The 14,397-nt window shown below is 30.3% G+C and overlaps 1 protein-coding gene across 6 annotated transcripts in view; it reads right to left on the reverse strand.

Annotated features, from left to right (window-relative positions):
• Positions 1-7,679: 7,679 nt before the first annotated feature.
• LOC129920585 (forkhead box protein P1) overlaps positions 7,680-14,397 on the reverse strand; it is a 38,781-nt gene continuing 32,063 nt past the window's right edge. For 3 of the 6 annotated variants that reach the window (XM_056001957.1, XM_056001955.1, XM_056001956.1), the window contains exons 10-13: positions 13,573-14,105; positions 9,815-9,911; positions 8,757-8,896; positions 7,680-8,124 (exon numbers count right to left, since the gene is read on the reverse strand). In XM_056001957.1, coding sequence (XP_055857932.1) covers positions 7,785-8,124; positions 8,757-8,896; positions 9,815-9,911; positions 13,573-14,105 — 1,110 coding nt within the window. In that variant the 3' untranslated portion in view covers positions 7,680-7,784. The remainder of the gene's footprint in view (positions 8,125-8,756; positions 8,897-9,814; positions 9,912-13,572; positions 14,106-14,397) is intronic. The other 3 variants (XM_056001959.1, XM_056001958.1, XM_056001960.1) reach the window with 3 other exon arrangements.

Genomic DNA, 14,397 nt, shown 5'->3' on the forward strand with positions numbered 1-14,397 from the left:
TGTTGCATCTGTAATAATTATGAGTATAGCATCGAGCGGAATGTGTTGAGCAAAATCAGACTCTACAAGAGTTGCCATTTATTTATTTCAAAAATGTTCATAACTTTTAGGTAATTGAAGAGTTACTTAAAGCTGATATACCTAACCATTATCACTTTTTTTGAACAAAGTATAATACCTACGCATATTTTTTCTTCACATCCGAAGGTTCGAAAAAAGTTAGGTCAGATTTTCGATATTTTTATATTCGGTACTTTGAGAATTGGCAAAAAACCCAAAGTAATCTTAAATAACATTTTTTTGCTCACTTTAAAAAGTGTTTCAAACCGTCTTTTCTTCAAGAAATCCAATTTAACAACATTTTTAGTGACTAGCGTGCTTATCTAACTCTTTAAAATATCATGAACTAAATCCCAAGACATGTAAGCCTTCATAAGCAAAATTGAGTAAATAAGTTGTTGCAGGAATTGAAGACACGAACAAAAAAAAAAAGAGCAAGTCCTAAATTGTTCTAAGGCGTGAAATTGCAGAATTACCCATGGAGTTAGATCTTAGTAATACATAAATAATTCTTCCGAAAGTGATGGTGATTACTTTATGTATACAAGTATAAAGGTGTTAAACTATTTATTAAGCTATTAAAATATTTGAATCTAAATAGCAAAACATAAGCAAACAATAATAAATACAAATTAAAATAAAAACTAGTTCGCTGCTCAGCTCTTTTAAATAAAATATCCTAGATTTATATGTTTCAGTGTATCAATTTCATTATTTTTAGGTTACAATCTTAGATATATGCAAGTACTAAAATACTATTTCAAGCATATTTGGCTGAATTTCTTACTTAATCCCAAAGATATTAATTTTGTCTTTTTTCACATACATTCGTTCCACTGTAGGCTGGTAGGAACAAGATTGCCAACTCTGGTTTTTTTTAAGTTTGGCTTTCTTTCCACGTTTGTACTCATAATTTGCGAGAAACGGGGCAGTGTCCTTTTTAGAAGGATACTGCCCCGTTTCTCACAAATTATGGATAAGAACATGGAAAGAAAGTCAAAGGGCAATCTTGTCCCTACAGCTTCAAATGTAACGTTAAATCAACTAAAATGGACCGTTTATAAATATAGAAAGCCAAAGCTGTATCTAAGGAAAGAGACGTCAAATGATGACATCCAAGCCCCCTGGGATAACGTTTCATCAGATCTGTTGAAATTTCTTGAAAAATATTCTCGTAATTAATTTTGCTGACACCTGTTCGCAAACTTTTTAATTGAGTCTCCCAAATTTAAAAAAAATCTGCATTGTAGATTGTTTTTCGTCGTTTCTGCAGATTTTTCAAAACATTTTTATGGCAAAACTGGCTGTGACTGCAGTTTTTTTTTTTTTGTATTTTTTTGCCTTTTTTGGTTTTTTTTTTGCATTTTGCTCAAAGCTGGAGGGCGACCGTGCCAAACGGACTTGAAATTCGGATTCAGCGTGTCGAAATACATGTCGGTAGGTAGGTCCGGTGTCCGGTCCAAAGTACATACTACATTTTTTTGTGTGTGTCGGGGACAACAGCGAGAGTGCCCGGGTCCCGGGCACCGGCACACAAAAAAAGTTGCATGGACCAGCTGAAACCAAATTTCAACCAACCACGGGGCTGTAGTCATATATACCTGGATCGAAATTTCGATTCAGATTCAATTCGATCTTTAAATCGGACTTATAAACGGGGTAAATTTCACGATCTATTTCAATAAAGTACAGATGGAAACTCTAAAACGCCAACATCGCACCACAAAAAAAAAAAAATATCAAAACAAAAAAAAAAAACAAAGCAGAAAAACATTCTTAGCAAGCAAGTTCAACTGAGAGAAAAATTGTGTAACATCTCATATTATGATGGGTATGCCTTGACATATTACCTACAAAAGAGAGGAGGCAGAAAATGTTGACTGTTGATGTTTGTGTTGCGAAACAATAACCCGAATGAAGTTTCATATCGTAAACTGGACTTTTTTTTTTTTTTATTTTTCTTTCGTAAATTTCTTTTGAGGTCTATTGTTCATTCATAAAAATATATACACAGGAACTGTATACACCTACCTACTTACCTCACATAATGAATCTTAATGGAATGGCTGGACTCATGACTAAGAATTTCATTCAAAATTAGCAGGAACACATTTTAGGGGAAGAACATGATTTTTTTATATCTCGGCACATCACAGTTGCCGCATAAATTTCCATTTAAATATAAAAATAAAAACCCCATTGAATCACTTTTGGATATTTGCATTTATAATTATATTCGTGGATGCCTATCTACAGAAAATCTGTTTTCTTGGTTTGTTTGTTCTAATGGAAATTAGGATGAGTCAACGAAGAACGTTGATTTTTTTTTTCGGAAAAATATTTTAAATAGGTTCTTGATTACTGAGTCAACCATGTTAAAAATGCATGTCGAAGAATTATAGGAGCAGGTAGATTTGCGTCTTTTATAACAATGTAACTAGAATCCAAAATATTTAAAAAAATTCAAAATTTTAAGTTTCAACCTATTTACCAGAGTTTGGTACCTATTCAATAAAATTTATCAAAAAAACTTGATTTAGCTATAAAATTGAAAAAGGCATTTTTTAATTTTAATTAGGGTTGCATACTTATATGATATACAAAAACACATTTCCGAAAGGACGACTTATAAATTCTGAATTTGAACGAAATTTCGCTTTATTTATGCAAGAAAATGGATTTTAGAGACGTCTAAAAACGTTTATCGCCAGTGATAAAGTTACAAAACAGAGACCCTGGTGACAGACAACTCTTTTCCCGTGTGCATATGCATACCATTAGTTTACATGAGTTTAATTTACAATTTTCTGCCGAGATCAAATCAGAGATAGCCCAGAAGAATATTAAACTCTACATCGATTTAAGACCAAAAACACTTGGTCAGAATGAGCAGTCAAAAGTAGTAAAATTTTGCTACTTTGAATAAAAGGTGTGTAATCCCCAGCTTCAATTTTGTTTAACGGTTATTTCAAATGTGCTTAAATGCTTAACATACATATTTCTTATATAATTTATTTCTGTTTTCGTGGCCTTTAACAAATAAGTTATCTTCTTTGTTGGCTCTAGATCTAAGTTTGAAAACTTTTATTATATTTCAATTTTTTCGCGCGACGCGAAACGTCGACGAAAATTTAAAAAAATAAAAATTTTCAAATATACACCCCTATTTTCCCCCACAGTCACAAGTTCAATAAATTTAAAACCGCAAGTACAGTGGAGTTGTTGATGGATTTACAAGGCAAAATTTAAATGAATACAATCAAATTGAATATATGGAAGTTATTTTAAAGGCAAATTAAAAGATTGATTTTAAACAATGAAATCGTGTTACATATTTACAAGTTATTGTTATGATTCAAATAGTTCAAAACAGATGCTGTGAAAGAAAATTCAAAATACGCGACCATCTACAGTACCTATTTTAGCTCAGAAAAGAGTTCTGAACTGAGTCCGATCATATCGGGCGTGTTCTCAACATCCTCTGAACAAAGTGTGTTCTGACGTTTTGAGCGCTCAGAATTATTTTTTAAAACACACCTGAGCATTTGTCTATTTACTTGTCATTTTCTTCAACACAAACAAGAATTAAGATTTAAAACTTAAATTATTATACACAAAATAGAAAATGGCCTCGAAATGTTTGCTGGGAATTGGGAACATATATCCAAACAATGAGTTACCTAACCTACATAATGAAACACATGATATTTTAAGTTAATCTAGAATGGTTGCAAATTAAATAAAAACTCAAATGCAACAGATATGATTACTTAGCATTTCATTTATTTGCTTTCTATTTTAAAAATGTTCACGTTCTTGTGGTTCAATTTTTCAATAAAAATAATGATCCTAATGAATAGTAATTTATTACAAATTAACCTAACATGTGGTATGTGTTTGTGTATATTTCAATATTGTTGCAATCAAGAATTTGATAAAAGAAGGATATTTTACATTTACATACGAGTGTTAAGGAACAAAAATAATTACTTTATAAGGAATACGTTATACATATATTTTTTTCTATTATGTTTGAGAAGTTTATTTCGAATCACATCTAAGAATTGTATGTTCCTTATGTAATTATAATAAACAATTCATAATGCTTTTATTTAAATCAATCATATTTCTTACAAGCTTGTCTACATTTATACCTTAAACTCCTTTTTTTTTTTTTTTAATAACAGGAAATTCTTACATACATCAAGGTGATTTTATTTTAAAATAATTTCTTTATTTATTCATAACGATCATTTATTTATTATATATTCTATGAAATATTTATTTTATATTTTTTTTTTTTAATATATTCACAAATTAAAATGCTTATTTTCTTATTTCTTTATAGCTTAATGTTATTATAAGTTTCTAAATTTTAAAATATAATTTAGATGTGAAGCACCACTATAAAAGACAGACTAAGTTTTTTTCTCTTTCTTCGTGTTACGAGTAGTTAAACAATAAGCTGTAAAGTTATCTTTATTCTAAAGTTCTGCTCTATAATAGATATTTTTAATGTGTTACTTCTTATGGAATACAGATAATGATAAGTTTATGTTTCTCTTTTCATTATTTACAAGTGTATATTTTTGAGCGTCAATTTGAGACTTTTGATTAGTTTTTTTTTTTTCGGTGGTTGGACCTTTAATAAAGTAAGAGTCAAAGGATAGTTGAGAAAAAAAAAGCTTAACATTTCTATTTTTTGTTTGTTATAATTTTTAAATTTCAATTTATTCCAAACTTTTGAAAATTTTGTAATAACTTTTTCAGTTTTACCGCCGAATTTTTTCAGTAAAATACAGGGCAAAATCCATGCAACATACTCATACAAAATTGGAGCTCCATTACCTATTTTGAGAATTAGTTCTTTCTTTGACTGGTGCACATACAAATAAATACTAATGTCTTCTTTTCTTTTTTGTTTATAGCAAGTAAAAAAGTGTACCTAAATGTCATAATTTTGTGTTCCTACCTAAGACAAAAATTTAATTAGGGTTTAATTTTGTAAAACATATTTTTTTTTTTGATAAGAAGAAGAGTTTTTAAGTTAATCACAAACAATGAAAAAAAAAAATTGATGTTGTTCTTCACTGCCTGACTTATTTTATTAACAAAAGTATAGCTAGTGAAATGCATTACATCTAAGAAAATTTACAAATTTTGTAAAACAAAATTTCTTGATACAAGAAACACTTTTCAGATAAACGTCAAAAACTAAAAAGAGTCAGTTACTCTTTCATACACTGATGATTTTTATGTTAGTCTGAAAGTTTAATAATGAGAACTAACGTAAGTGTTTTAAAAAATTAAATAAAAAAATAAAAAATGCATAAAGAGCGTGATATTCTTTCTCCAAAACACTTCGAGTTCAAGATAATTTATATTCAATACTTGTTTGACATGAAAATTTCACGTTAGATCCGGGAGAAGAAGGAGGTCAAATATAAATCTAAAACAATTAACATTTCCAACTGGATGGTGACTAACCAACTGCATGTCCCGGATAAGAACCACCCTAATGTAAATATACAGGGAGATTCAGGAGGAATGTGTCAAAATGCTAGAGTGTGTAGGTTGAGTCGCGGCAAGAAAAAATCGTTTGTGTGGAGGGGGGTCTATTCCCCCTCGTTTAGTCAGGAGTGGCCATACAAAAATTGACGTTATTTGGAAAAAAATTATTAAAAATCATTTACCATAATGCGCTATACCTTTTAGTAAAGCTAAACATTTTAAATAAAGCAAATTTTATGGCATAGTTGTTGAAAAATTAAATCTCGAAATCAAAATTTTCAACAAAAAAAAAATATAGTTTGTTCTCTTTATAATTACACTCCGCGAAATAATTATAAGGACAAATTTATTTAATTCGTCTTAAGATATTTAAAGGATATTATTTTTTATTTCTTTTATGAATAAGGAGACATGTATATGGGGGATTGTTTTCCACCATTTGTTTTTATTTAATTCATTAGAATACAATAATACAGTTATTTTTTCCGGGTCTGGAGCGAAATAATTATAAGGACACATCTGATTTTTGCACTAAAAGTGAGATTTAGCGAGATGAAATGTAAACAAAAGTAAGCAAAACAGTTAGAAAATGAATTTAAACCCATTAAAACCATTTCAAAAGTAAAATTTTTCGGTTATTTTAAAATAAGGCGTGAAAAACCCTTGATCCAGGCAGAAATGGGCAAAATCGAGGCCTACCATGAAAAGGGCTTGTGTAAATGGGAAAAACTGAAGGATTAGAAACGTCCGATTGTGTAATTGATAATTTAATTTACAAAGGTGGCATGTATGGTTAACTAAAACGATCAGGGAGGAAGCCTTTGGTCGAAGAGAGAGCCAAAAGTCACAAAAAATTAAGTATTTTTCGTGAGAATTTGACAGCAAGAGAAATTTTCAAGAAAATGAAATTGGAAGGGAGAGTATGTTGAGTGCACTAAATAATGGAGGTCAACTAAGCCCATTCCTACGAAGGTAAATGGTGAAAACCGGTGGTCTTGCCGAGACATAAACTTGCCCGCCTTCGCCTCGGCAAAAAGCATAGGTTCTGGGATGAAAAATGGAAAAACCGTTATGTACACCATCTAGGCTATCCAAATTAAACTTTCTCTCATTGATGAACTTAAAAGTTTTTCCATTTTTCATCCCAGAACCTATGCTTTTTGCCGAGGCGAAGGCGGGCAAGTTTATGTCTCGGCAAGACCACCGGTTTTCACCATTTACCTTCGTAGGAATGGGCTTAGTTGACCTCCATTATTTAGTGCACTCAACATACTCTCCCTTCCAATTTCATTTTCTTGAAAATTTCTCTTGCTGTCAAATTCTCACGAAAAATACTTAATTTTTTGTGACTTTTGGCTCTCTCTTCGACCAAAGGCTTCCTCCCTGATCGTTTTAGTTAACCATACATGCCACCTTTGTAAATTAAATTATCAATTACACAATCGGACGTTTCTAATCCTTCAGTTTTTCCCATTTACACAAGCCCTTTTCATGGTAGGCCTCGATTTTGCCCATTTCTGCCTGGATCAAGGGTTTTTCACGCCTTATTTTAAAATAACCGAAAAATTTTACTTTTGAAATGGTTATAATGGGTTTAAATTCATTTTCTAGCTGTTTTGCTTACTTTTGTTTACATTTCATCTCGCTAAATCTCACTTTTAGTGCAAAAATCAGATGTGTCCTTATAATTATTTCGCTCCAGACCCGGAAAAATTAACTGTATTATTGTATTCTAATGAATTAAATAAAAACAAATGGTGGGAAACAATCCCCCATTTACAAGTCTCCTTATTTATAAAAGAAATAAAAAATAATATCCTTTACATATCTTAAGACGAATCAAATAAATTTGTCCTTATAATTATTTCGCGGAGTGTATTAAGAATTAAATTTTAAAAAAATTCAAAATGGTGATCTAAGAAAGAATTTGCATCCGAATATTCAGTAATATTGACGGTTTCTAAACAATGGTAAAAAAAAGTGGTACTTTTGACAGTTAACGTTATATTTATATTCAAAAAACCTTACTTGCATTTTCCGAAGCATATTGCATATTTTGGCTGAGTTTTGTATTTATAAGTACATGCAATTCGCCGATTCTACTCAGCTATAGGGAGATCGTTACATCTGTAATAAGGAGCTTTGTTTAAAAAAAAAAATTTAATGAAATAATCCAATCATTGTCCTAAAAATTCAAGAAACTTATATCTAAACTATTTCATAGCATCTATAGAATTTGTTGAAAGATCTTCCGGTGCAGCCTTAAAATCAAGTTCAGCTCGCTCCATGTCCTTTGCAAGACTTTTAGTTGCATGTTCAATTAAGATATCTGATGGCATTGAATCCGATTGTTGGTGGTGAAGTTGCAGCTGTTGTTGCTGTTGCTGTAATTGATGGTGTTGTTCTAAATTTTTAGCTAACGCAAAAATGCTATTCGAACTATTATTTATGGCACTGCGGCATCTTCGTTCTAAGTTCGATAGCAGAATTTTATCAGAAGTTGATATAAACTGATTACAATGCGCTGTGTTACTTTGATGAAGTTGTAACGATCTGTAAGAAAAAAAAAATAGTTTTTGTTTTTATTGGGATTATACAGGGCCATATTATTCACTCTGATTAGGTACTCAATAAATGGATCTGATTCGGAATGTACAAAAAAAAAATATTTCAATTGCAAATAATTCAGCAACCAGACCTCCTGGAATTTTTTGGTTTTCAGTTATGAATAGAGCTTAAAGACACTTTTCTTTTCATGTCTCGTCCGATGGATTTGGAGGAAATATTTGAAAATTCATTTTTTTTGGCAAGGTGCTAGCCTTGATTTTTTCTTAAAAATCTTGAAAAAATTAGATTTGCAATTTTTTAAGCTGAATACATAAACCTGTCCACTGTGAACTCATATCTGCTCCGGAATGTAAGAAAAAAAAATATTTCGATTCCTGGATTTTTTTTCGGTTATCAGTTATGAATATATCTTAAAGAGACTCTTCAATTGATGTCTCACTCAATAGATTTAGTTGGCTTATATAAACCACAAATACAAATGTATTTTCGAATCTATTTTATTAAAGCCTATATCGTAGAATGAATAAATGAATATTTAATCCAATTCACACACGGCCTCATAACCTGTGGAGTACAACAGGTATGTAATGAATTAAAAAAAAAAAATAAATATTTACCTTGGATCGTTGTTGTTGTCATGTGGTGATCGTTGTAAGCTTAGATTTCGATAATTCTCATGATTTTGACGCAACAGCTGGGCGTTTACAGTTAATGCAGCAGCTTCTTCTAATAACACAGGTGGACAAGCCCAGATGTTCTAAAATAAAAAAAAAATATTATATATTTAATTGAAGCCGAATTCCATTTTCTAAGTTATGTTTGCTTTATTCCATACGCCCGCCATCGCCATCGCCACCGCCATTGGCACTTATTCGAGAAAAACAAATAGTGACTTTTTCGACAAAAATCGACTTTTTATCAATTTTTCTGATTTGCGACCTTTTTGTTCTGGAAGCGACTATTTTAGCGACCTTTCAAAAATTTTCAACGGTAAAGCTTTTGCGCTTATTAGAAAGAAAATACCAATTTTATTTTGCAGAATTCCATCAGGGATGTGAGAAGAATTCAATTTTAGTTTAAATTTCTCTAAAATTTCCCTTTCATAGATTGGTGAAACTAAAAACGTTTAAGGGTCTGATAAAATTTAAGAAGATCCTAAATAAAAGTGCTTTTAGTGGTTTGTTTATGAAATTGGGCATTTACATATAGCTTTAAAATTTTGACATGGCGTCCCATTTACATTCCCTGTAGGCCAATCTTTGATTTGTCTCACCGTGTTTTCAAAAAATTTGTGGGTATAAAAACTAAAGGGAAGAATGTTATTTGGAATTTGAGGCGGACCGTCATTAAGACAAGTAACCACTTCAAAAACTGTAAAGAAAAACATTTTTGATTTTCTAATGAGACTAATTAAAAAACGTGATGTGATATTGTATAATTTTTTCTTAATTTTATTGTATAATTTTTGACTTTGGATTCGAAGCTGAGTATAAGAAAAATGTTTACAAAAGTATTAATTTGTTTCTGTAACAAAAACCTTGTTGACCAGTGAAATCTTTTCAAATTCAAAATTTAAAAAAAATTAATGTGTGTCGTCAAAGATAATACGTGTTTTGTTGTCAAATATTAAAAGAAAAATCTGTTAAAAGTCTATGGTAAAAACAAACTGAATTACCTGTAAACTGGGAGAAAAATTTCCATTTCCATAAGTTGGGGAACTCGACATTGATTCGTGGGATGCACTTCTGTATAGTGGAAAATTAAAACAATTCCTGTTAGGCATTATTGGATGTATCAAGTTCATTGTTTTATTGAAGAATCATTTTGTTTGTTTTTTTTTTCTGTTTTTGCTCAAGGTATTTTGTTTTTTACTTAAATAAAAAAATATAGTTAAGCTGAGTTCGTAGAATAGGAATTAAAAAAATTATAATAAATGGAAAACACTTAAATAAAACTCATTTATTTTTTTAAACAGAAAAGTTCTCGATGATTCTTAAATAACAATGATTGTTATGTATAATTTTTAATCATTAAAATTTTAATCATTAAGTATTAAAATGAGTATAAAAGTATTAAAAAAGAGTTTGATTTAAAATATTAGTCTTAAGTTTTATTAAAAAAAGTAGAAATATTATAAACATGTAGATTATACAAATATAAAAGTAATTTTTAAAAGTAGTTAAAAGAATTTGAATTAAAAAAAAAAAAAACATATAATGCGGACTACAATTAAGATAAGTTTCAAGCATTTAAAGTTATTATTTATAGAAAAAACAAGCAAGCACAAACAATAAATAATTGTTTTTCTTACCTGGTGTTTTATATAATGCTTCTTGGTTTAAAATAGTTGCAATAGTTTTCAGTTTAGTTATATTTTATCATAAAATTATTAAATTATTCAAAAATAAATTGTTGCTCCAAGGTAATATAATTTAAGTACCTAAACATCTACATTCTACACATAAGTATTTAAATTTCTTAAATGCCAAATAGGTACGAGCATTTTAATCATTCCTGAGAAATGTCTATAAAAAATCATTTTCTGCATAGGTACACTACTCATGTCACTGAAACATGAAACAGAGGTGACTTAACAAGATTTTATAAGCGTTTTTATAAATTTATATCCATATAGGGTGGTACAAAAAGTATTTTTTCGATATTTGGTAGGATCATCACCCGCGAATTTTGTTCCAATTATCTATAACATTAACGTTGTGAAATTTCAAGTCGCTATCTTAAACGCAAGAAGGTGCTGATAACAGTTTTGTACGTATTCCTAATTTTTTTTTTTTTTTTTTCAATTTTTGTTGAAAAGTTAATATATTCTGGGTAAATAAGTTTTATTTAACTTTATAAAACGTATAAAATATTTTTTTTTTTGGAAAAAAATGTGATAATAATAACACATATATAACACTGGTTAACAAAATTAAACTTTCTTTTTGTTGCCGAAACAAAAATATACTTTTCTGAAGGTTTTCGGTGTGCTGAGCTCGAATCCGAAGTCAAAAAAAAAATTAATCAGCTCCTGTTTTTGAAATATTACCGTTAGAAAATGCTGTACTTCAGACCTTATTTTTTATATAAGGAAATTTTTCTGAGCATTTTTGGTAACGGTTTCTATAAGAACTATCTTTAAATAAAGATATTCTAATATTCTTCTCAACAAAACCGTAAGAAAATTTTAAATCAGTTCAGCCTCATTGGCTGAGATAAAAATAATAATCATTGAGTGCGTGTGAGCTCACTCCAAACCGTTTTTCAACAATAACCTGTTACTTGAGGGAATAGGCAATGATGAACTCGGCTTGTTTTTATTGTTAATTTAACTGTGTGAAACAATAAGGTGTTTTTGTAACTATTATTCGAAAATTCATATGTTTCCAGTTTCCATGGAGTTAGAATACCTAATGTCGTTTTTCATAAAAACAACTTTGTTGATAGCAAGTAAGTAAAATAAGTTCAATAATCGTACCTATAGATTTTTGAAACCTAGACGCAAGAATACACAATCGGTGCCAAATATCACCAAATTCTCAAATTTTCAATCCCTTCTATTTTCCAAAAAGTAAAAAAAAAATAAAATATAGCAACTAAATCCTCCAAAACATATTTTTTTTTTTTTTGAGATAAATGACGTTAAAATTTGTATCTGCACTGCATCAAAATGTGTCGGTCAATTTTCATCAGAATCTGTACGCTTTGCAAGTTTGACACATTGATAGGATGCAGTTCTGGCAAATGAAAAAGATATTTCTATTTACAAATAATTTGTTACGTTTAGAATATTCAATTCATTTCCTAAAGGACAGATTGGGTAGTGAGACGATAAAAGTGGAGCAGAAGCACTGAACATCGAGGATGGAGCACCGAACTGAAAAAGTGGCGTTTGTTTATTGCTAATATAATGTAGATGTAGATGCATCTGCTTATTCAAACACACAGATTTATAAACAAATAATCTCTGCATCATCGTTGCCATCACTAGTTGATGAATGTGATTTTTATAGTTGGGATAAAGAAAATATAATTTCATTTTGCATGGATATTACCATGCCCGCGGGATTAAACATTGAAGATTGTTTGCGTTTGGAAAAATGGGAATTTACGAGAGTATTTACATATTAATAAATATAAAATAAACAAAAATAGGGGAAACACACAAAATTTCTTTGTACGAGTAGTGTTTGTATGAAGAGAAACAAAGTTGTCTTACTCTAACGAACTTTTTAATGTAAAGGCAATTCATTTGAGCATTTATACCACTATTTACGATACCTATACTATACGTATATTTAAATACTTTTTTGAATTCTTCGTTTATTTGTAACTGAATTTACTTCCACATACATTGCAGAGAAGTGAGAGGTTAGACATTATTTATGGCCACGCATTAAAGAATAGAAGTAGAGATTGCATCGCCGGAATGTTTTCAAATCCAGCTATTTCGGGTTTAATCCTTGTACGCAGGTAGCGCTAAATTGTCTCCGTATTTCTTTCGCTTTATTTTGCTAAATTGTGACAGGTAAAAATGAGCAGTTATGAACGAAAATAAGATTTTTAAGCACAACTTTGTTGAAATTCTTAAATAAATTTAAGCTTAGTTTAATTTTTGAGAGAATTTTGTATGGGAGCTAAAATTTAGCACGAATAAGGTCGAAGAAATAGTGTAAAGTGCAAAGATTTTTCTACAAGTCTGCTTCAAAATTAAAAGCCAAAGCGTTTAGCAGCAGAAATTGCATGGCCTCCATACTTGTAAGTATTGAGAGCGTATCGGAATCCCGCTTTTTAAAATTTCGTTTTTTTCAAAAATCCCGAAAAAAAAGTTTTTAAATCCGGTCTTTTAAAATATTGATTTTCAAAATCCCGCTTTTAAAAATACCGTCAAATCCCGCTTTTTTGCATAATACATTTATTAAATTAAATGAAAAAATCATTAAAAATAGATACAAAAATGAGTAAAATTGTTTTTTTTTTTCGTTCGTTCGGCCCATAGTGGTACCTTCAATTGAACTAAATATAAAATGAAAACAGTATTACTCTCTTAATTGATTAAAAACGCAGATCGACCGAATTTTAGCTCTCATACAAATTATCGGAAAATTTAGCCGAAGTAAAATTTACTTCAGAATCGTATTACAGATTCGCTTCCAACTTTTATATCTGTCACAATTGAGCGGACAAAAATTAAGTCATCTTATTTCATCCTAGTATGGCAGGTAAATTTCAATTTTATTGCGAGCATCACAAATGAGCAACAATTGATTTTTGATTCGTTTGTACGAGTATGTTATGTTTGAAAAACTTACCATAAGTGAATTTAGGGCTCACAATTACCAGAATCTTTTCGTTAAACATAACACATTAAGTATCAAAAGTAGGTAGGTATAGATAATATGAAATAAGCAAAAATGAGCATTCCATTCTTACTGCGACTGATAGTTGCATGGTAAAAATCCACCACCAATTAAATTATATCTATTTCCTGTCCTACCGATTCCACTGCCATTGTCATTACTACATCCATTTCCACCAGTACCAATATCTCTGACATTTTTTTGACACAAATCCCGATCACTTGCTGAAGAGGAAGATCTGCCATCAACTCTACTGCTGCGACCGCAACCTCCTCCGCCGCCAATGTCAGTCATGTCGCTATTGTCATTGCCCATTGCCTGTGGGTGGTAGTTGCTTTCATTATTATTTCCAATGATGTCTCCAATGTTGGTTGTTAAATTTGTACCACCACCACCGCCGCCGCCACTGCTACCACCACTAGATGGTGCTCCTGTAGCCCCATTTTGTGAGTTCGGCGACGATGATGGCTCGTATTTTCTGGGTCTACCTCTTGACAGATGGCGTCGCTTAACAAACTCATTGTCATCGACCATCCAGAATGATCCAAAATCGTCCTCATAACGCACAAAACATTTATGCAATGATAAATTTGTTCGAATGGCATTCTTTGAAAGTGTAGGTAATTTTCAGAGAATTGTGTTTGGTTTCGGTTTTTGTTTGTGGTAAAGATTTTTCGGTTGTTTTTTTTGGGGAAGTTTTATTTTTTAAACACATTACAAGTAGGAGGCATAGGTAAAAAAATAGAATAAAGATGAAAGTTTTCAAATAAGAAGTTTAAATATTAAATATTTGTTAAACAAGAAAACAAAGAAAAGATCTATGTATAAACAACAGGAATACAAATATTATATCATATTATTATTATTATTATTATAAGTTCAAATAGTTTATTGTTAA

The sequence above is a fragment of the Episyrphus balteatus genome, chromosome X (genome assembly GCF_945859705.1).
Source record: "Episyrphus balteatus chromosome X, idEpiBalt1.1, whole genome shotgun sequence".
NCBI classification, from domain to species: domain Eukaryota; kingdom Metazoa; phylum Arthropoda; class Insecta; order Diptera; family Syrphidae; genus Episyrphus; species Episyrphus balteatus.